The 24305-nt window shown below is 37.6% G+C and overlaps 1 protein-coding gene and 1 pseudogene across 5 annotated transcripts; one reads left to right on the top strand and one right to left on the bottom strand.

Moving 5' to 3' along the window:
* The first annotated feature begins 1938 nt into the window (after positions 1-1938).
* LOC142607724 (peptide chain release factor PrfB1, chloroplastic-like) lies at positions 1939-23115 on the top strand. Of its 5 annotated transcripts, none has more exons than XM_075779325.1 (8): positions 1966-2210; positions 2884-2955; positions 3981-4201; positions 4930-5157; positions 15873-16088; positions 16965-17151; positions 18082-18372; positions 21795-23115. In XM_075779325.1, the coding sequence occupies exons 1-8, from the start codon at positions 2018-2020 to the stop codon at positions 22175-22177; spliced, it is 1791 nt and encodes a 596-aa protein (XP_075635440.1). In that variant the 5' UTR covers positions 1966-2017; the 3' UTR covers positions 22178-23115. The 5 variants fall into 5 exon arrangements, with proteins under 5 accessions (XP_075635441.1, XP_075635440.1, XP_075635439.1 ...); XM_075779324.1 differs by having other exon boundaries at positions 2857-2955; positions 4930-5133; XM_075779323.1 differs by having other exon boundaries at positions 2857-2955.
* On the bottom strand, positions 6541-10947 carry LOC142607160 (uncharacterized; annotated as a pseudogene).
* Positions 23116-24305: the final 1190 nt, after the last annotated feature.

The raw sequence follows: 24305 nt of genomic DNA, 5'->3' as shown, positions 1-24305 counted from the left end.
TTAGTTTTTCAAGGGGACGTGCCCATCAGCTTTGTTGCTAATTCATCCGCAGGGTCGTTGGTTTTCAAGGGAAACTGTCGATTCTTGCTCTGACGGTTCTATAGGAACCGTTAGCTTTTTCCTGATGGGCTTTGTTTATTCTATGGGTCCCAATATTCTTACCAAAAATACCCTCATCAATTTGGCTTTTAGCTCTTATTACACCTCCCTCATCCATATGAGCTAATATCCTAATAGCATATCTCCTGTCTCAATCCTTATCAAAACTAGAGGCCAAGATCAGAGGCATTACTTATAGTATTGTACTTGATGTAATAGCTATCAAGGGTTGTGATTAAAAGCAATTTTTGCCATTGAATTAAAAAAAAAAAAGTAAAAATAAAACTCAAAGTTGAAAGTAAAAATAAAAAAAAGTTTACATGTGGAGAGGCCCCCTGGATACTACCACAAAAACCAGTAGTGGAACCATACACTAATACTGAGAAATGTACCCTGGATATGCAATAGCTAATCTGCCCTCTCTATTTCTCCCTAGATCCTATCATTTCATTTCCAGCAAATAAAAAAGTCTCTCACTCTCTCAATTTACATGGTCAGTTGAAAATTATTTAGGGCTCGTTTGGTTTAGGACTCACTCAGTTTTCATAACTCAAACTCAAAACCCATAACTCATAACCCAAACTCCCCTATTACTCAAAAAATCCAACACTTTTGTTTGGTCACAAAACTCAGTCATGTATCTTAGTTTTTAACTCCACTTTTTGCCAAAATGATGGACCCAGCCACTTACACTACACAGAAGAATACGGTTGCTACCCGCGTCCCTTTTCTTTTCTTCTCTTTAAACCCGGCTACACGAAACTCGGCTCCACTACCACCAATAGCAAACCCTTCATCCACCACCATCAACCAAGCTCCACCACCACCAACGGCAAACCCGAAATCCACAACCACAACCACCGCCACCAATAGCCCTCGACACAACCACAACCTCCACCAAAAAATCCGAATAAATAAAAAATCCAAACCTACCAACGGCCCTCGACCAAAACCAAAACCTTCACCAAAAAATCCAAGTGAACAAGCTCCACCACGGCCCAAGCCTCGAACCACCACAACCACGACAAAAAACCCAAACCCAAATCCTTAGATCGAAGACCCAAACTCGGCCATCTCTGCACAGGCTCATGATTCGGCGATCTTGAGATCTTGGTAAGCTTCGATCTGCGGGTAAGCTTCGACCCCTATCGGCGGCGAAGATTAGATCTCTGGTCTTGCTCTCTCTTTGATGCCACAAAAAGAGGAGAGCTCTTGGTTAGTGAGAAGAGAGAGCTCTGGGTAAAAGAAAAAAAAATGAAGAAGGAGAACGAGATAAAGAGAAGAAGGGGTTGCTTGATGGGACAAGTCATACGGGTGGGTTCCATTCTTTGCTTAATTTTACAAAAATGCCACTGAAACTCAATTCTCAATAACTGAAAACACCTATTTATTGTTTCTTATTTCCATCACTCTAACTCAAAATTTGTGAGTTTTGAGTGATGGAAACACAATGTGAAAATCAAGCCAAACAAAAAAATTTATTTGGGTCCCATGTGTTTTGATAACTTAGTTATGAGTTTTGATAACTTAGGCCCTTAGGGCCTGTTTGGTCTCTAAGTTGGCTCGCATTTTTATAGTTTTAAACGACATTACGCGCGTTTTCGCTGACTTTTTACCCGCACGTATTTCAAAAAATTACAAAAATCATCTCAAATTACAAAAATCTTATCTCAAACTACTTTACAAATATCTCTTTAGTATCTTCAGATATACTGCTTTAAAAAAATCAGGATGCCTTATTTATCTACAAAGTTATTCTAGTTATTTGTTAGAAATAAAAAAAATAAAATAAAATGATGAGTCACAAAACTACAGGCAGTCAATTTTGCTTTCCTTTTTATTTATTTTCTTAGCCTTTGTTCGTGGTTAAGAGATCAGATACCATAAGACAGGAAGGCCACAAAACAAAAGCCATCGCATGGAGAGTTGTTGTAGTCTCCTGGGAGCTCTGAACAGCTCAAGTACTGCTCTCAATCTCAAACCCTCCAAACTCTCAAACTACTGTCATCAACTACCATTGTCTCCACTACTTCCACCACATAAACCCACTCTCAACTTCGCTTTCTTCACCAATGTTACTACTACAACTAGTTCTCGCTTTCCTCCTTTTGGTAAGTGAATTCCAAGTCCTTTTTTGGTGTGTTTGTGTTGTTGGCTATGTTTTTTTCTCAACTTTTCTGTAAGTGCTTTGTGGGTTTTGTACAATTCTTCTTAAACCATTCTGGGGTTGTCCTATTTTGTACTGTTCATTGTGAGAGGAATAAATAGTCTCTCTCAGATAAAGCTTCATGGGGTTCATGTTATTCTTGCTTTTATTTATTTATTTATTATTATTATTTTTTTATCAATGGGACTCTTTCTCTCAATACTTTTTTTGTGTGGTAATTGATAAACTATCGAGCTTCTTTAATATAGTAAGTAAAATTTTAATTGTGAAGGTAGTGTGACGTTTATTTATAATATGCTCTTTCACAATTGTGTTATCATTTGAAAATCTAATGCTTTTGTCTCTAATACATAACAACGACAATGATAACCAAGTTTTAGTTCCAAAATTTTGGGTTCGGCTATTGATTCTCCATAGATTAGTCAGTGTTGGCCACATACAACCAAGCATTAATTCCAAAATTTTGGGGTTGGGTATGGATCCCAATTGATTAGTCAAGGTCGGCCACATGTATTTTCTAATCCATATAATTAATTTTTATTTGTTATGTACTTTGAGAATGAATTCTAGAATGGCTTTATTTCACTCAGTCAGTTGTTATTTGGATTTTGCCATAGTTTTATTTGCAACACCAGAGAGCCAGTTGAGTGTTGGGGTTGATGCTGATGCAAGAGAATGGGCAATGCAAGGTTAGTTGTGTTTATATGAATTTGGTTTTATATTCACTTTTCAGTTTTGAATTTGTCAGATGGTTTATTAGAATTTATAACTACACTGCCACTCTTCTGTTTGACAGTACATAAATTGGGTATTTATTTTTATTTAATGGACAGGAAATAATGTTTAGTTTAGATATAATTTTGCTTCCGCGTGTTTTAGACTTCTTAAAGTTGAACTGATGGTCCGTTTGGATTGAGGGAGAGTAGAGTAGATTTAGCACAAAATTAGCTTATTTTTAGCCAAGTCTAGTCTCCGCCCCGCCACGCCCCCGCCGTCCCCCCCGCATCCAAACAGGCCATAGGAGTAGTGAATTGTTAACACGTCTAGAAATGCTTGTCATGTTTTCTTTATTGAAGGATCATCTGATTTGTTAGCAGAAAAATTGTGAAAGATAAAAGTAATATTTTCTAAGATACATCTAGACTCTTGTGGCCTAAGTTTTCAAATGATTAGTTCCCTTTGACATTGCAGATCAAACAATTATCTGATGTCGATTGAACTCTAGAGTTATTGATTAATCCACCCTGAATACTCTTATATGCTTCAAACGTAGGTCAAAGATTTGAAATAATTTGTTTGGATTTGCCTCGTGTGATTCACTTACTACTTGGTGTTGACATGACCCTGTGGCAATTTTTTGTTACTTTAGTTAACAATTTCCTCTCTCTTTCAACTTCTTGTACCCATTCATCAGTAGATTTTGGTACTCAAATGTATGCTCACTTCTTGTCTTGGTTAATAATTTACACCATTCATCAAAAAAAATAATTTACACCTTTTGTATTAGCATTATAAACAACTTTGAAAATCTAATAATTTTGGAGTGATTTGTGTCTAGAATGATTTAGAATAATTTTTTCATGACTTTGCAGACCTTTGGCACATGGAATTACCCTAAAAGCCAAGGCTTTGTGCTGCTTCTTTAAACTCCTTCTTAAGTTGAATTTTTGATGAGTTGGTAACACTGTTGTAACTGCTCTGGTGTTCCTAGCAGATTTTTATTCCCTGAGGAGGGATGTAGAGATTACCTCAGCACGTGTTGAAGATATTAGAGCCTCTTCTGGTCTGCAGCAATTACAAAAAGAACTTGCAGCTTTGGAGTTGAAAGCAGCTGATAGCTCTCTTTGGGATGATCGAGATAAAGCTCAAGAAACCCTTTCAGCCCTAACTGATGTCAAAGATAAGATAAAATTGCTTTCTGAGTTCAAAACCCAGGTACATCAGTTTTCTGTTACTGTCCAGGATTTCGTATTGCAGTTGCTTTCAAAACCCTAGATTGATCATGAAGCCTGGTATTTTGATGTATTATTTCATTATGTCACTCATCTACATAAGTTCATAGTATGCAGGAATCCATAATTGTTAGATTGACTTGTTAATATGCTCGTTATTTTTATCTTGCAACCTGTCAAAGGAAAGGAGAAGATTGAGATTGACACTTGATTAGCTGTTTGTATTCTTGATGGTTTTTTTTACTCATCTTTGGTGGGTGATGTGATATAGGGGGTGATATATCTTCACAGACTGTTATAATTAAGAGAAGGCGTTTTAGTTATGAACCTGGTCTGGACCAAGCTATGGATTTGTTTACAGCAAAGCCCTCTCAAAAATTTTCTTCCTGGGTGCCAAGTTGACTAGCCTGGTCAGACCACATAGTTAATGTAAAAATCATGTTCTGGTTGGATGAATGGGGTGCCATCTTAGTTGGAAATGTGGAAGTGTCCTCTGGTATTTGTTTTCAGGTTGAACTAGTTGTTGACCAAGTTGGCTAAAAAAAGGGCTACTCAACTTTGGAGAAGCACTTGACACATGGCCAAACTAACTACTCATGTTTCATGCTGTGCATGTGCTTTTGGATCTGATTGATGTAGTGAACTTCTAAGATCTATGTTATTTTTCATCAGACATTGTAGAGCATATTGACCAAGATAAATTGAATGCAGGTTGAAGAGGCAGAAACAATTGTTAAGCTAACTGAGGAGATGGACTCCACAGATACTGGACTTCTTGAAGAGGCTGCCAGTCTCATCAAAGAATTGAACAAGGCATTGGATCGATATGAGTTGACAGAACTTCTTTCTGGTCCTTATGACAGAGAAGGTGCTGTTATCTCTATCACAGCTGGTGCTGGAGGTACTGATGCTCAGGTAATATTTGTTCTACATAAAAAGGTAACCGAATTGTTTTCCTTCTTAGTTCAAATTTGAAATATGATGGAAGTGTTGGAATGACTGTACCAATGCCTAAAACTGCTTGAACCCTAGAATTCACTAGTGAAAAACCTTTTACCCACAAGGTAACATGAGAGAAACATAAATTGTCAGTAATTGCATAATTGGAGAAAAACTATCTTCTTGGAAGCCTGAGATTAAGGCAGAACTCAAGAATAAGTGATTGTGGTAGTTAATGAGGTTATTAGTGTTTTATTTGGTTTTTTTTTTTTCTAGATCAAGGGTATTTTCATAATTCTATAATTGTCAGTTGTATGTTATAATTGTGGGCCTTGGGTTTATTTTATTGATAGGATGAGTTTAATTTCATTCATCAGCTTTTATGTTCTTGTTCTTATTTATTTAAATTTGAAGTTTGTTGACGCCAAGGGGTTGGGTCAATGGTTCTCAAGGCCTCATGGTTTTGAAACTTCTAGCCAGCATCTTAGAGCCACCACCAAGGGAATCCTCCTTGTAATAACCTAGTGTATGTGGGATGGGGGACTACACATACCCAAGTCAAGAGTCAGGTACTTGAAGAGCTCTGGATATCCTTGTTTCTAAAAAGAAAAGAGTTTGTTTACTAGCCAAAGTAGGAGTTCTGGTTATATTTACAAAATTTAAGATTTAGAGTTTATATAAGTGTCATTGTACTCAAATAAGATAGATGCATTTGAATAATAAGAATTGATTATTTGGTTGTGAAAGGCTTGTGTGCCTTAGTGTGACCTTTCTCCTTTCTTTTCTTTCTTGTGGTACTGTTAATGCGCACTATTTATGCTACTATTGATACAGCCATGCAAAATTAATTTGCTATTACTTTGCAAATTAGTCTATTCAAGAGTTAGTTTATGGGGTCCAAGTGTGAAGTCCAAATGAAGTATGATATGAACTCCACCAATAATTGTGATGAAACCCGATAACAATGATGGTTTGGAACCCCAAGATCGTTAGATAAGATTTGTTGAGCCTTGACCCGTCATCTAATCAGATGAAACACCAAGACTACGTTGGATTGAAAACGCCACACCAAGAATTCCTAAGAAACTCTCAAGAATCAAGGTGATAAGTTTGGTTGATTGAACGCCACAAGATTAACTTGATAAGTTCAAGAGTTCTTTTAAGAACCAAGAGGAACACAAGACCTCACAAGGAGAATAGTTTTTCGAAAACCAAAATTGATCTTTAAAATTCGTACTACCCATCTACATACCTGGAACAACCCTCCAAGAATAGGCAAGTCATAATTACGGCTTTGAAAACGGCACAAAAATTAAGCAAAACAAGTTCCCACGTTTTTTTTGGATTCTTGGACCTTTAAAGGCGATCAAACAAGGTAAATGACTAGATTAATTTGCCTCTCTCAAGTGCTTTGATGACATGGACTAAGCCTTGATTATTATTTGAGCCCACCTTGGTCTTTTCAGAATCAGCCCAATTCTCTTGGACTAGCCCATTTAGTGCTTCCTTGAAATGTTTAGCTCTAAGTCTTGTAATTGGGTCACTAGGAAGTGACAAAGGGTCATGTGCAAATTCAACTCCATTTCCACGTGTATGATCAGCATGACCAGCTCCTTGATTTGCATCATTCTCCCCCTCTTGAGAATGATTTGTCCTCAAATCATCACCTACATCAAAAGGAGACAAATCAGCAACATTAAAGCTTGCACTAACACCATACTCACCTGGTAAGTCAAGCTTGTAGGCATTATCATTGATGCGCTCCACTACTTGAAATGGTCCATCACCCCGTGGTAGGAGTATTGAACGCCGTTTTTCTAGAAAACGATCATTCCTGAAGTGCAACCAAACCCAATCTCCTGGTTCAAACACTACCTTCTTGCGTCCCTTGTTGGCTTGATGGACATATTATTGAGTCCTCCTTTCGATGTTCAGCCGTGCCTTTTCATGAATCATCTTTACAAATTCTGCTTTCTTTTTGCCATCTAAGTTCTCACGTTCACTCAAAGGTAGAGAAGTTAAATCCAAAGGTGACAATGGGTTAAAACCATAAACAATTTCAAATGGTGAAAACTTAGATGCAGAATGTATACTTCTATTGTAAGCAAATTCAACATGTGGCAAACAATCTTCCCATGTTTTCAAGTTCTTTTTAATGATAGCACGCAATAAAGAAGACAAAGTTCTATTTACTACTTCAGTTTGACCATCCGTTTGTGGATGACAAGTAGTAGAAAACAACAACTTGGTTCTCAACTTTCCCCACAAAGTCTTCCAAAAGTAACTCAAAAACTTTGCATCTCTATCAGAAACGATGGTCCTAGGCATACCATGTATCCTAACAATTTCTTTGAAGAATAAATCAGCTATATGTGATGCATCATCAGTTTTGTGACATGCAATGAAGTGTGCCATCTTGGAAAATCTATCTACCACCACAAAAACTGAATCTCTCCCCCTCTTAGTCCTAGGTAAACCTAAAACAAAATTCATAGAAATATCAGTCCAAGGTTCATTAGGTATTGGCAAAAGGGTGTACAAACCATGGGGTTTCAACTTAGACTTAGCCTGTTTACACGTGATACACTTCTCACAGATTCTTTCCACATCACGTTTCTTATGAGGCCAAAAAAAATGATCATGCAAAATTCCTAAAGTCTTAGCTACACTAAAATGACCCATCAAACCACCACCATGAGCTTCTCTCACAAGCAATTCACGCAAAGAACACCTAGGCACACAGTTTATTCTCCCAAAACAAAAATCCATCATGCCTATAAAACTTACCAAATGCCACTTTTTCACATGCATTGAACACATCACCAAAATCAGAATCTTGTGCATACGCATCCTTAATGTATTCAAAGCCAAGCATTTTTGTATCTAAAATGGAAAGTAAAGCATACCTTCGGGACAATGCATCAGCCACCACATTTTCCTTACCTTGCTTGTATTTGATCACATAAGGAAATGTTTCAATGAATTCCACCCACTTGGCATGGCGTTTGTTCAACGTTTGCTGTCCTTTCAAATGCTTCAAAGATTCATGGTCTGTGTGAATCACAAATTCCTTTGGCCATAGGTAGTGATGCCAATTTTCCAAAGCCCTTACCAAGGCATACATCTCCTTATCATAAGTGGGGTAATTTAGGGCTGCCCCACCCAACTTTTCACTGAAATAAGCAACTGGACGGCCTTCTTGCATCAAAACAGCTCCAATACCTATTCCTGAAGCATCACACTCAATTTCAAAAGTTTTAGCAAAGTTAGGTAAAACAAGCAAAGGTGCATTAGTTAACTTTTCTTTGATTTGATTAAATGCCTTTTCTTGTTCTTTCCCCCACTTAAATGGCACATTTTTCTTGATGACTTCAGTAAGAGGGGCGGCTAAGCTACTAAAATCACGCACAAACCGTCTATAGAAACTAGCTAGGCCATGGAAACTCCTCACTTGGCTGATTGTTGTAGGCGTTGGCCACTCTTGGATTGCCTTCACCTTTTCCTCGTCTACCTCAATTCCTCTTTTACTAATAACAAAACCAAGAAACACAAGCTTATCCGTACAAAAGGTGCACTTTTTGAGGTTAGCAAACAATCTTTCTTTCCTTAGAATTTCCAAAACAGATTTCAAATGCATTACATGTTCTTCCAAATTTTTGCTATAAATTAGGATATCATCAAAATACACAACTACAAATCTACCAATAAATGCACGCAGAACATGGTTCATCAAACGCATAAAAGTGCTTGGAGCATTAGTTAAGCCGAAAGGCATCACTAACCACTCATACAAACCATATTTAGTCTTAAAAGCAGTTTTCCATTCATCACCTTCCTTCATCCTAATCTGATGGTAACCACTCTTAAGATCAATTTTTGCAAAGATACAAGAACCATGCAATTCATCCAGCATATCATCTAATCTCGGAATGGGATGACGATATTTTACGGTTGTGTTGTTGATGGCTCGGCAGTTAACACACATCCTCCGTGTTCCATCCTTCTTAGGGACTAATAACACTAGGACCGCACAAGGACTCATGCTTTCACGCACATATCCCTTCTCCAATAATTCACCTACTTGTCTCTGAAGTTCCTTGGTCTCCTCGAGATTACTCCTATAAGCAGGTCGGTTTGGAATTGATGCACCAGGTATGAAATCAATTTGATGTTCAATCTCTCGAATTGGAGGTAAACCATGAGGTACCTCTTCGGGAAGGACATCTTCAAACTCCTACAAAAGAGAAACAACATTGCTTGGCAAAGTTCCGACAAAATCATTAGTACATAAAAGAGCCTCCTTGTACAGGAGTACAACAAGGGGCTGGTGTGAAAATAATGCTCTCTTGATCTCACTTTTTTTTGCAATGTAATTGAATTTTTCCTCTCCTGCTCTCATTATGGCCGAAATCATCTCTCTTTCTTTTTCACTCTGATAAATGTTTTTTTTTTTTTTTTTTTTTAAACTCTTTTTTTTCAATTTCGGCCTTCCTTTCTTTTTCCTTTTTCTTTTCATTTGATCTTCGTAACTTTAATTGGTCCTCCCCGACATTTTGGAGTTAATGGCACAAGAGTAATGGGTTGCCCTTTAAGAGTGAAAGAATACTTATTTGTGAATCCATCATGCTTAACCCTCCGATCATACTGCCATGGTCTTCTCAACAATAAATGGCATGCATGCATGGGAACCACATCACATAGCACCTCATCCTCATATTTGCCAATGGATAATGCCACCAACACTTGTCTTGTCACCTTGATTTCGCCACATTCATTCAGCCACTGAAGCCGGTAAGGTTGAGGATGTTTCAAGGTAGTTAAGGCCAATTTTTCCACCAAATAAGTGTTGGCTACGTTTGTGCAGCTTCCTCCATCGATAATGACACTGCAAACTTTGTTATTTACAAAGCACCGAGTATGAAACAAGTTCTCCCTTTGGTTACTTTCTTCCTCCTTAACCTGCACATTGAGGACTCGCCTTGTTACTAATAAATCTCCAGCCACATCATTTTGCTCATCATCGGCATCCTCCAAAGATGGCATGTCAACATTTTCTACTTCTTCCTCATTCTTCGACTCAAGCTCGCCTTAAGCATTTATCACCATCACCCTTTTGTTTACACACTGGCTGGCTATGTATCCCCGCCCCTGACATTTAAAACACTTAATATCACGGGTTTTAGAACTCGAAGCCTCGGTGTTACCTAAAGTAGTGGCGGTCTTTGAGTTGGCACTCTTAGATGGTTCAAATTTTGGCTTATTTTGCAGCTGCTCGTCCCTTTTTGGAGCTGTCGTCCACTGACTGGTCATAGGTTGTCCCCTCCTCGCCAATCCCTTTCGTTTGAATTGCTCCTCCACCTTTATGGCTTGATGCACCATACCCGTCAATTCAACATAGTGCTGCATCTCAACTATATCCGCAATCTCACGATTTAAACCGTGCAAGAACCTAGCCATTGTGGCTTCCCGGTCCTCTTCTACATTAGCCCGGATCATAGCTACCTCCATCTCCTTGTAATACTCATCCACACTCTTGGAACCTTGAGTTAACCTTTGCAACTTTTGATACAGTCCCCTATAATAGTGCTTGGGTACAAAACGCTTCCTCATAAGCATTTTCATCTCCTCCCAAGTGTCTACGGGTGGCTCTCTATTCCTCCTCCTATTAATCAATAATTGATCCCACCACACAATGGCATAATCAGTAAATTCAATTGCAGCCAACTTAACCTTCTTTATCTCCGAATAGTTGTGACAATCAAACACCATCTCCATTTTAGTTTCCTACTCCAAATAAACTTCAGGATCATTTTTGCCTTGAAAAGATGGGATTTTAATCTTTATGTTTCCTAAATCATTATCCCTCCTAGGCCTACCCATCCTAGCTTCTCTATTCCCATACCCACGCTCAAACCTGCCTCGGTTCCCATATGGCTCATCAACCTCCTACGACTCCGCCTCTTCCTCAACATTCCGCCATGGAACACGCCCACCTTGCTGCTTGTTGTGGATGTCATGTTGCTGGCCTCTAGGAGTTCCCGCTTCTACCCTATCCAATCTCTCATGAATAGGTTCAATTTCAGCCCTCAACATACGCCTCATCTCCCCTAGCAGTGCTTGCATTTGGAGGTTCTGATGTTGTCGAAGTTCTTCAGTTGTGTCTTCTTCTTGATTGTTGGCCATGTTTAAAATCTACAAAACAAGGTTAGAATCCTCACAGGCCCTCCCTCACGTGTTTCACTCAAGAATTGATACACTCGCACTCGTGTTTTCACTCTAAACGGCTTTTACCCTCTTATGGTCTCACACACTCTTGCCTTTTTCCACTCTTTTGTATCTTCTTTAGTTCTTAATCGAACTTCAAGAAACTAATTCAAAATAATCCAGCAGTAATTTAGAATGATAAACAACCAAAACTCATCAAAAAGGTCAAGAACTTGAATAAGGTAAGGAACAAGATTGAGAAATTTTCTTTTCTTTTCTTTTTTTCGTTTTTTTTTTTTTTTTTTTTTGTTTCGTTTTTTTTTTTCTTTTTTTTTTTGGTGCAAGAAACAGGAAATAGAATGAAAATAAAAAGATAGGCAAACTTATCTTAGAACCAAAGCTCTGATACCAAATGATATGATTTCCACCAACAATTGTGATGAAACCCGATAACAATGATGGTTTGGAACCCCAAGATCGTTAGATAAGATTTGTTGAGCCTTGACCCGTCATCTAATCAGATGAAACACCAAGACTACGTTGGATTGAAAACGCCACACCAAGAATTCCTAAGAAACTCTCAAGAATCAAGGTGATAAGTTTGGTTGATTGAACGCCACAAGATTAACTTGATAAGTTCAAGAGTTCTTTTAAGAACCAAGAGGAACACAAGACCTCACAAGGAGAATAGTTTTTCTGAAAACCAAAATTGATCTTTAAAATTCGTACTACCCATCTACATACCTGGAACAACCCTCCAAGAATAGGCAAGTCATAATTACAGCTTTGAAAACAGCACAAAAATTAAGCAAAACAAGTTCCCACGTTTTTTTTGGATTCTTGGACCTTTAAAGGCAGTCAAACAAGGTAAATGACTAGATTAATTTGCCTCTCTCAAGTGCTTTGATGACATGGACTAAGCCTTGATTATTATTTGAGCCCACCTTGGTCTTTTCAGAATCAGCCCAATTCTCTTGGACTAGCCCATTTAGTGCTTTCTTGAAATGTTTAGCTCTAAGTCTTGTAATTGGGCCACTAGGAAGTGACAAAGGGTCATGTGCAAATTCAACTCCATTTCCACGTGTATGATCAGCATGACCAGCTCCTTGATTTTCATCAAAGTAAGAGTTATGTGGTTTTAAAGGTCTAAGTATGAGTCTTTAAGGGCTAAAACAATTTTTTATTTGAGTTTCTATTTTGTGATTCCCACGATTAATGGGTATTTTGGTACTTTAATTGAGTCTTGAATTTTCTAGGAGATCTTAAGTATCTTAGGTTTTATTTTCTTTAGGTTTTAGTTAGTCTTTTATTAGGTTTTCAGTTTACTAGTCAAACTAGGAATCTTAATGCTACTAATTCAAGAAAGAGCATATATATATATATATATATATATATATATATATATATTTGTGTTCAACGCATTCAAATAGAAGGAGTTTATTAATAAAATTATTAAGTGCACTATTCATAGCTTGTAGACAAATTTGATGTTTGTTTCTTCTTACCTCTTTTGCAACCCTAAATCAGATCTTTTGTTTTCCTACTAAAACCATAGCCATTGTTGAATCCTAATCTGTCTTTCTAAAGTGCTAAGCTGTAATTTACAAATTCTCCTAACCCTAAGTCTACAACAAGCACACAGAAAATAGATATCCTAAATGTGTCTTACTTCATAAATATTATTAATCAACAAGATGAATGTGAGTGACTCTTTATTGTTGGTACTTATAGTCCTTAAGCTTGCTAAAGTTCTAAACATAGAATCAAACTTCACATGAAATCAAATCACTAGAATTGCTACATTCCTAGAAAAAATGAGTCAATGTTCTTCCTAGGGAATCAAGTAGGAATCTTTTGTGATTTGTGGTTGGCCTGTTTACCCTTCTGGTGTTCAAGTTTTGCAAGTAGTCAGTCTACTTATCAAAAAAAAGGTTTTGCAAGTAGTCTAGGGCCACATGTCCTGCATCACATTTTCTTCTGATAAGTAAAAATACGTTTATTCAAGAGAGGAAGTAAGTCAAACACTCAAGTTGTGGATTGGCCTACTCCTAAACAATTACACCCTCAAATTTAGGTCTAGAAAATCTAAATAAGATGGTTGGATACTGCCCAAAAAGGTCATCTACACAGTGATCTCAAAATCATTTGACCTACTCTAAAAACCATCAAAGGTCCTTTATGAAAAACAAATAAATGCCATCAAAGGTCCTTCTGTTCCTCTCCCTCCAAATGGTCCACAATACATACAAAGAAGTAGCCTTCCAATTTTTCAAGTGCCAAGGATGATGGAAGGTTCATTGCCAACACTCCAGTAACATAAGCACAGTTTTTGGCCTGACCCAGGAGACGCCAAAGAGCACAGAAAGGACCACAAGTCCATGGCCAAAGGGCAGTACACTAGAAGATGGTTAACAAACTCTCAATTCTTTCACACATACAGAACCAATCAACATTCAAAATGAGTGTTTACAAAGATTATTCACTATCAAATAATTTTACCCAGTGCTGCCGGCCAAACAAATAAAGCTACCTTATGAGGAACCTTTACACACCAAATGCTCTTCCAAGGAGAAATTGAACTTATTTAGATCCTCTAAGATGCTCATAAAAAGAGTGTACCTTGAACCTTTGACTCTCTCCAAGAAAGTTGGTCATCACCATATCCTTGAGGTAGGTGAGAATACAACATGTCAGAGAGACTATCTATTGCTTCCAACTCCCTATCTTGAAAGGGCCTACGAAAATGAGAATCCAAGTGCGCCTACCTCTCAAGCAAGAGGCAACAGATGCATTCTTTTTACTGACACTACACAATTCTGAGAACATACCGTGACGCTAGAGTCATTGCACCAAAGATCGTGCCAGAATCTTTCCTAAGCCCATCCCCAATGGTAAACTTAAGAAAGCCACCAAAAAAAAAAAAAAAAAAATCCTACCTGGCTCTGATGCTCCTCCATAAGCATATCCCATGTATATGAAAATTAGATGAGAGGCAAAATGCATTTTTTGCAGTAGGATTTTTTCTTTTGTCACTAGTGAATTGGGTGCCCTCCCTAGGATATTTGAAGATTTCAGACCTCACCATCTGAAATTAAAAAAAAAAAAAAAAAAATCAGCTGAGATTGTCTTGCCCCTGTTTATTTCCCACCCAATAAGAGTATTGCTTGGAGCTAGTAAAAAATTGAGAATCCTGCCTATTATACAAAGTGAATTAGGGGGCTGATCATTACGTTACCATTCTGACCATCCGATTATGGGCATAAAATAGGCTTGCCTACTTTCGATAATATTATAAACTAGTTTTTGCCATCCAATCTATGGAATACTTTGACTGTACTATCCATCTAGACTGGACTATCCACTTGATGCTATAATATTTGCCTTAGAAATGTAGAATGAGATCATTGGGGGTCTGTAAACTAGGGACTCTTCTACTGAGCATATGGTTATTGTGATGTATGCAATGGGCATTTAGTGCTGGCAGGAGTGATTTCAGACCGGTCCAGCTATTATGAACTATAACCATCTAGCACTTTGCTGGTTAAATGTAATGTTAAATAGGCAGATGGTCAAATGACTTACTTTTTTTTTTTTTTTGTAAGTTTCACCAACCCTCTTTGTATATAAATGTAATGTTAAATAGGCAGATTGTCAAATGACTGACTTTTTTTTTGTAGATTTCACCAACCCTCTTTGTATTGGAACATAAAATTACTTCCATTATATATTATAATTTTTTTCCTAGAGTTTTAATGACATCTAAATCCTGAATTGCTAGGAAATGCAAAATCTAACCCATGGTCTGTGAGATGCGAATAACAGAAAGAAAAAAAAAAAAAAAAAAAATTCAAAAACAAGAATGCTGGAATTATGTGTCTTACCCATACACGGAGTTGTTGCAGTTTTTTTATTATGATGACTTGAGAGTTTCAGGGATCATAGGTAATATATATTCAAACTTATTCGGGCATTACTAGGACTGCATACATGTTTTGAATTAATGTAGTGTGCCTAGGGCTTCTAATGTGCTCAAATATTGAAAATAATCCCAATAATTGTATGAATGCTAATTTGGCATGATCGGGCACAACGTTTCATATGCTATGGATATACTTTTCCATGTCTCAATCTCTCTTTAATCTTTTTTCTATTTACACTATACAGGAAGAAAATATTCCTTCTGTTGGTTATTATTTGATTAGTGATTTCCTTGTTTATACAACCAGAATTTTTGGCTGAATTGAATTCCCATTTAGAATGCCCAGACCATTGGACCTACTGGTTCTCTAATGTGACAACAATATAAAAAATTTCCACCTGTAATATTTTATAGGAACTTTTCAGTCAGTGGTAGCTCATCTAATTGTTTGTTAGGACTTATAGTATAATGGTTGGCACTTTGCATGCAATTAGTGGTTACCTAGTTATGCGTGAACGTTGATGACTTGATGATGAACTTAAGTTTTCCTTACCCCATTTGTGTAAATTTTTTTTGATAATTTCCAGTGCAGGATTGGGCTGACATGCTTCTTAGGATGTATGTGAGGTGGGGAGAGAAACAGAAATACAAAACAAGAGTGGTTGAGAAATCCTCTGGAGAGGAAGCTGGGATTAAGTCAGCTACAATTGAAGTTGAAGGTTGTTATGCTTATGGTTATTTGTCTGGAGAGAAAGGAACACACCGGATTGTGCGACAATCTCCTTTTAATGCCAAAGGTCTTCGCCAGGTAACTTTAAACTCTTTTGGATAAATATAAGTATGGGTAAAATCTGATTTTATATGCAAAAAAAATTAAGAAAGAATGCTCCAGATGTGATGTTAGACAGGGCAATTTTTGTTTCTCAAAAAAAAGAAAAAAAGAAGGGGCCAATTTTGGCCACCATCGCAATTGTCATTGGAATGAAACCTGGTCCATTCATGGCCTGATTTTCGGGGTAGCTAACAAAAATGATTTTCTGGTCATCAGAAAAGATAATTGATTTTCAATCTGAAACAATCCTTGCTCTTTCAATTGAAGAGGGTTAAAAAAATATAACATCGAACAAGACACTTACTACATATCCATACCTTTATTTGCTTGGTGGATGTTTTCTAGTCAGATCTTTGAAATGAATTAATGGGTTAGTCCTGCTTTATGACCAAAATAAAAAATTCAAATAATTAAAAAAGAGGAAATTGCCAAGAAAGTTCACGTGCAACCCATTGTAATATGTTGGAGACCCATTTATCTCCAACACGTTCCAAAAAATAAAAAAGTAACATTTAGGAGATCCTTTTTATATAAGCACTACTAAAGTGATTGCACAAACGGTAAAAACTTGGTAAAGCAAATTTTCCTTAAGTGCTGTAAGTTAAGGTTACCAGTCCTAAATGTTCTGGTGTTTATAGTGTTCAGGGTCTTAGGATTTGTGGATGCAATGCCGATATTGAACACTTGGGTTGTCCATCAGGTTTAAACTAGTCTTATTCATAGTTGTGCAATGTATTTACCAAGCAACCTAATCTAACCTTGATCTTCGAGTTCTGAATGAAAGATATCTATCTCTCTCTGGAAATTATCAGATGTTTTCCACTGTATTTTTTATTTTGAAATTATCTGCAGACAAGCTTCTCTGGTGTTGAAGTCATGCCTCTTCTTCCTGAAGAGTCGATGAATGTTGAAATACCTGAGGAGGACCTGGAAATCAGTTTTTCTAGGGCAGGTGGAAAAGGAGGTCAGAATGTAAATAAGGTTGAAACAGCTGTGCGGATTACTCACATCCCCACTGGCGTTACTCTTCGCTGCACAGGTCTTCTTTACCACTTGAGTATAAAATTTATTTATTTTTGTGTTGTATGGTATTCTCTTCTTTACCACTTGTGTCAGTCTTAGTATGCTTGTCCATGCTTCTTAGGGGGGAGGCGAAGAAGAGAATACCACTTTGATTAGTCTAGTGAAGGCTGTGCTTAGACTAAAAAATTGGTTGAAACTTAAAAAAGAGGTTTTGAGATGCCTTGTTCAAGTAGATAATTCCGTTGGCTTTACTGTGGAGATAACAACTTGTTATAATTATCACCATCCGTGCCACCAGGCACTATTTTCTGCGATGTGATGCGTCTGCTAGAGCATGTATTTCTGTAAAATGCACCACTCACATAGTGTGCAACCATCAATGGCAAGAATGAGGCAAATTTTTGAATTAACATAATTGATTTTTTAAACAACTCTAGAATTTGTATCTTTGAGCACCCAGTTCAGCTATGTTGACTTTAAAATTGGAAAATGGCATGTTTGCACATTTCAATCAAACTTGTGTTGTGCAGGCACATGCTTAGCCCCACATTGGGGGGGTTTATTAGGTCAAACTGGGAGTATAAGTAATTATTAGGAGTCTCAATTATAATTTGATCAGTCCTGAGGTGTATGCCCTTTTCTTGGGTCATGAGCGTGACACACGACTTTGGGTGTTTTTTAGGTCATACTGGGCTATATAAGTGATTGTAGAGAACCTTAATTGTAATTTGACTAGTCTTTTTGGGATGTAAGCGTAGGTGTGGGCCGTGTGGCTAGCCTTTCCTCAGTTTTGACACAAGTGTATGGAAATTATGCACTATAAATAATTTCTTTTTTGTTATGTCAAATCTTTTGAGCAATCATGTCACCTCCACTGCCTCCTAGACTTGAGCACTTGTTTCTATCTAAAATTGACAGCATTTACTTTCTCTTGACTACAATGCAGAAGAGAGATCCCAACTAGCAAACAAGATCAAGGCTCTGAGCAGGTTGAAAGCCAAGTTGCTAGTCATAGCTGAGGAGCAACGAGCATCTGAAATCAAGGAAATAAGAGGAGATGCGGTAAAGGCTGAGTGGGGCCAGCAAATAAGGAACTACGTATTTCATCCATACAAACTTGTCAAAGATGTTAGGACAGGATTTGAGACCTCGGATATTGCTTCTGTAATGGATGGTGAATTGGAGCCCTTCATCAAGGCTTACCTCAAATACAAATATAGTATGTCTGTCACTTCAGGTGGGGTTAATTAACATCTAATAGATTTTTATTCATTAAGACATGTAGTCTACTACTTTATTTGATAGGTTAAGGGTAGGAGAGAGTAGGATAGTACTACTATGGCCGAAGAAATGTTTTTCCCTACGAAAATTTCATAATACTTGGAGGAAACACACACATATGTATTTTTGTTTTTTATTTTCTCAAGTTACATACCTATCACAAATATATATATTAAGAAGAAAACTGACAATATGTGAAGGTACTACATAATCTTATTGTCTTACTGAATTCATTATGGAATCAAATGAATTCAGCAAACATTTCACCTACTACATCAATTGGGGTTGGTAAGCATTTAAGAGATGAATAAAGAAGTTTTAGGAATTGTGGTAGCTATGTAATTTGAGAAAATAACAAGAATTCTAGTGGGTGTTATTTGTGTGAAGGGGAGAAAATCAAGAGCAGGTCAGAATAAAAAAACAAAACACACACACACACACATTTTTGGAAAATGACTTTGTTTTTGGAAAATTGACTCATTTCCCTTTGATTGATGTGATGATTCTGAAACAAGTTAGAAAATATTTTATATTGTTTAGTTTTCACGTGAAATTATATATGAAGTATTTTATAGGTGCAAAATACATTTTTAGTGCCTATATTTTGGGTAGGGGTGGTAAAATTGGACATGACTCGCAAACTCGACACGACACAATATGAAATTAGCAAGTTATGAGTTGAGGCTTAATGGGTCAGTATCATATTCGGGTTGACACGAATGACTTGTTTAATAAACGAGTTGAATTAGTATCCAATCCATGGAATTCATTTGACATGTTTGACTCGTTTAATTAAATGACATTTTACCAATATACCCTTGAAACCTTGGGTATATAAACTTATTAGTTGTTATGGTTTATTTTCTTTGACATATTATGATTGATTATTTGTGATATTAAGATATGCTTTAGTTTTGAATGATTATTAATTATGCAATTACTTATTAGTTTTATATTAATTTTTTTTTTTTTTGGTTTTTCATAATTCATACTAATTTGGTTAATACTATTTTTTTTTTTGTTAATAAAATTTAATAAACAGGTTGATATGACTTACTTTTTTAATAAATGAGTTATATTAGGGTTGAGAAATCTTGACTCGTTTAATAAACATGTTAGATTAGTGTTGACCTATATAGTTGGATAGTCATGAGTTGACACGACATGAACCTGACACGCGAACACAAATTGCCACTCCTAATTTTGGGCATATTCTCATTTTGGTTCATAAATTGATTTTGCGCTTATCTTAGTCCCTAAAAATGAAAAACCATTTCCATTTTTGGCCCTTGCTGTCAACCAGTAACAAAAAATGCATATGTGGCAAATAGAGTGTTTTACTTGCTGATGTGGCCATTAAAATATTATTAAAAAAATTTTACCTAGGTATTTAAAAATGTCACGTCAATATTTTTGTAGGGGCGGGTTCTGGATCCTAAGTCCAAGAGATAATAGGATTAAGGCCCAAAGAGTCCAACACAATAAATTTGTAGAGAGTGAGCTAAAAATTAGGTTTCAATGAATTGAACAATGCTCCTAATTGAATAAAGATAGTAAGATGGTAAAGAAAAACAGGCTTTATACAAAGAAATCCTTCCTTAGCAAAGTCTGAGGAGAATAGTTCTCGAATATATTTCTTTTAGATTTGATTACAATTTCAATTCTTGTTGCTACAGTATTTTTGTTTATAGATTCTCTAATATCCCCTGTATAATGGTGTCTTTCTTCCTTATATTCCTTTCCTTTGCTTCATCTTCACCCTCCACATGTAAGCCAAGTTGCTTGCTTTGATCCTTGTCCCATCAGCATCTTCTTGAAGTCTTTGGAAGTAGTTGTAAGGTTGAATATTACTGTTCAGGTATCACCTCCACATTAATGTAGCCAGAGGGTTAGCTGCAGAGCCTTTAATGCGGTGGTAGTAGCTTTCTCTTAGATATTTCTTAGCTTTCCTTTGTCTTATTCCCTCCTGGTGTTTATCCTTACCATTAGGATCATCCAAAGTGTTGCTCTTGATAACAGATCAAACCTTCTGACCTCTGCTTCGCTAAGCCGTTAAGGCATTCCTCCTCGGACTACTCTCCTTGACCCTCATCGCCAAAACTTTCCATAATTCACCAATTTGTACTTATTCCCTAACGTCTACTTGTCTTTGAATTACTAAATGTCCTTGAATAAGGCCCCGACCCAATATACATTCCTGAGCCTTCTCTCTCTACAATAGCCCCTTGAATTTCCCTTCTTTTTCTCCTCGGAAAAAAGGAGAATTTCAATATTATAACAATCACTCGGCTCTTCTTTCACATCACCTCTATCTGTGCAGGTATCTTTTCAACTATCTAGAAGCACGCTCCTGACGTTTCGGCATCCAGGATGCGTTTGCAATTAATTTTCGCAGCTCCATGTTCCCCACATTCTGCGGTGTGATGCAGATCCAACGGCTGGAGATTTTATGGGAACTTGAGCGGGAGTTTTCCCGCTTGCTTTTCTCTCTCATATATATATTGCTCAAAAGCTTCAACTACCTCACTTTTTGCACTCTCAAAATTTAAGAGCTAGTCTGAGGATCCTTTCTTCTCTCCCATAAGTTGTCTCTAGCAATTTCTTCCTTCTTTCTTCTCTTTGGTCTCTTTTGTCTTTCTTTTTATTTAGAGCTCTCTCTTCCTTAGCTAGTCTAATTTCACCTCATCTCCTTAGTACCTTTAATTTTCCTTTCATATGGGTAGATTTGCTTATCTAGTAGACACCCCAGAGGGCATAGAGAGCTTTAAAGCTCATTTATCGAATCCTACCAAGGGTCTTTATTAGGTATTACAAATAGGGGGAGTGGCATATCGTGAGGCAGAATGGAGAAGTAGTAATCCCTATGATTGCCTTTATAGAGGGAGTGATGATAATCCCTATGGGTAGAGTTACTAGAGATTATCTAATAGCTCATAGGCTTTCCCCCCACCTAGTGTGCCCCCAATATGTTTAGGATCTTAGGTAGTGTAGACACCCTCAATAAGAAGATAAGCATGAACTTCACCCACCACGACGTCAATTGGATTTACAGCCGTCACAATTTAAAATGGTAGGGGTACTACCTAAAAACTAGGGTTCCTGAGGTCAGACTTATTTCGTGCCTCCTTGAGTCCAACAAAAGCATGAATAAGGATTACTTAATTGTCTTAGGGGAGTGGCACGATGGTCTTTACTGTCCGGCGAGAGAATGGACACCAGGTGGGGTTTTTAGGTCCAGGTTTATTGTTCTAATAACACCCCTTTTTTTCTTACCAATATCTTCCGTGCTCATTTCTTCTATTTGTACTTGTAATTTATTTTTCCTCTGATTTGTGTTGCTTTCTTAACAGTGTTTTTCTGTTTCTAATGATTTTGCAGATAAGCACTCTACTGTCCTGAACCTAAACCTTGTCAACCAACCAAATTTGGACAAAGTACTCAAGGCTGAGGTCTTTGTCCACATGGACGGGCAACTAAGAGCAGCTCATCTCATCCTCGGCTACGATCTGATATCATCTAGCTTCCAGGCGCCCAAGTGCATGATCAAGGTCAAAGACCGACGTCTACGTTTGATAAATGTCGCCGTACCGGGTTTCCTTAATCCAGGCCTAGTTCTGGAAGGTGCACAACAAGTAGAGCTACCCTTCCATTTCACAGCCGAGGAGGAAGCAACTCCCTCCCAACTAGCAATAAAAGAAGAAGAAGAAGTGGTTGAAGTTTCAGACTCTGAGGACGACTTCGAGGTCTTCAACCAGCCCTAATCCCATAAAGCCCTAGCTGGTGACTTTAGCCATCTTCCTCCAACCTAAGTAAGCCATTCCCAAGAAGATCCCACTATCCTAAACGCCATGGTGCTATAGTGAAAAACAAGATCAAGCCTTCACGAGCTGCTGGAGGCAATGTGCCAGGAAAGGCAACCTAGACTAAGCCTCCCACTCCTCCATCCACCCAAGCTCTCCAACCCGACCCTGCTGACAAGAAGAGGAAGAGGGATTCGAAGGGTAAGGAGGTGTTGGAAGAAGGAAAATGCCATCTCCCCAAGGAAGCTGAGCTTTAAAAGGGGGCCAAAGCAGCCAAAACTACTCATACAAGGTCCTCAAGTGAAGAACCGCTAGTGGAGAAGGGGAATGACCACCAAGCCACGGTGCCAGCCTAGAACCCCCCCCTTGTGTTGGTTGAGGTCTTGGGGGTGTGTAGAACATACTACCTCCAAGTGTGGAATGAGGCCCTCTACCCGGCTGGGGTTGAGGCCTCCTCGGCACTTAGGAAAGTAGATAATGTCTACTATCCCCCTGCAATCTGAGCACTAGACCCCTCAATCTCCCAAGATGACGCTGCCCCCAAAGATCCAAGCTCCATCTAGGAGATACCTGCCAAGGACCTTCCTCCTCCCAACAGTCCTCTAAAAGGGGCAGAGCAAGCTGGCGTAGCTGAAACCACAAAGCCTCCAGCTGCACCCAAGGATTCCTCAGAGGGAGGGGTGGTCTCCCAAAGCCAAGAGTTGGTTTTGGCAACTTTCACCATTCCTGCCAAGGAGAATTCCAAGGGTAAAGGCCCAGCATCCTCAACAACAACACCTGCCCAATCCACCAAGGCTCCAGCAAAAGACAAGCTCGTCCTCAAAATTAAGTAGCTCTTAGGATAGGTTTTTCTTTTTCTTTTTATTTTTTAAATTTAAAAAATGTACTTTTCTTTCTACTCAGTCTGTTGTTTATCTTCCTTAAGATGTATTTACTTTACCTTTTGCAAGATTGAACTTTAATGAAAAACATTACATTCTTTCATACTTAACTGCGTCTGTGCAAAGTTACATATAATGTCTCTTCCACTCAATGCTTAACTGGCATAAACATAATCTAATTTGAAATATTTTTACATCCTTAATCTTAACAATGATTTAAGCAAGTGGGGGTTTGACTGTTACACCCTATGCAAATGGCAACACCTTAGGCTAATTTCTCCCAGCCCATGATGTTTAACAAAGTACACTTAAACTTTAAGACATACCTTAAGTATAGTTAACTCAAAGGATCTTGTACATTGTTGAAATTTCCTTTAAGCTCACACAATGGTGAAGCATCTATCCATACAGGGCTCCACATAACCTTCCACTTAACAGTAAATCTAAGGAGCTGTAGGTGATAATTAGCTCACAAATAGATCATAAATATACTTGCAAATGCTTTAGTGATGCTCAAGAGTGTCCTTTCAATTAAGTTACTACAATGAGAGTCTTTGTTACTCAGCATGGCTAGGCTGATTACTAATTTACCCAAGACATGTGATTCAAAGAACTTGACATGGCTGAGGTTTTGTTTAGTATCCTCATAATCACAGATATGTTAATTTACCCAAGGCAGGTAGTCCGAGGAACCAGGCATAACCAAGGTTCTGTTTAACACTCTAATCAGTAATCAAGAATATTAATTTACCCAAGGTATGTGGTCCGAAGAACCAGACATGACCAATGTTTTGTTTAATATTCTAACAAATAATAAAGAATATTAATTTACCCAAGGTATGTGGTCTGAGGAACCAAGCATGCCTGAGGTTTTGTTTAATACTTAGATACATGCTGAGCAGTGCTAATTTACCTAAGGCAAGTGGTTCGAGGAACCAGACATAACCAAGAATCTATTTAACACTATAATGAGTAATCAAGAATATTAATTTACCCAAGGTATGTGGTCCGAGGAACCAGGTATGACCGAGGTTTTGTTTAATATTTTAACAAATAATAAAGAATATTAATTTACCCAAGATATATGGTTCTAGGAACCAGGCATGACCGATGTTCTGTTTAACATTCCAACTAGTAGTAAAACCAATACACAATGTCAAAAATAAAAACATGGCAGAGTTGCCTTTCATTAATAGTAGTACCTTCGC

This window comes from Castanea sativa, chromosome 8 (assembly GCF_040712315.1).
Source record: "Castanea sativa cultivar Marrone di Chiusa Pesio chromosome 8, ASM4071231v1".
Classification (NCBI taxonomy): domain Eukaryota; kingdom Viridiplantae; phylum Streptophyta; class Magnoliopsida; order Fagales; family Fagaceae; genus Castanea; species Castanea sativa.
Note: the sequence above shows the minus strand (reverse complement) of the source record. Positions and strands in the feature narration are given on the sequence as shown.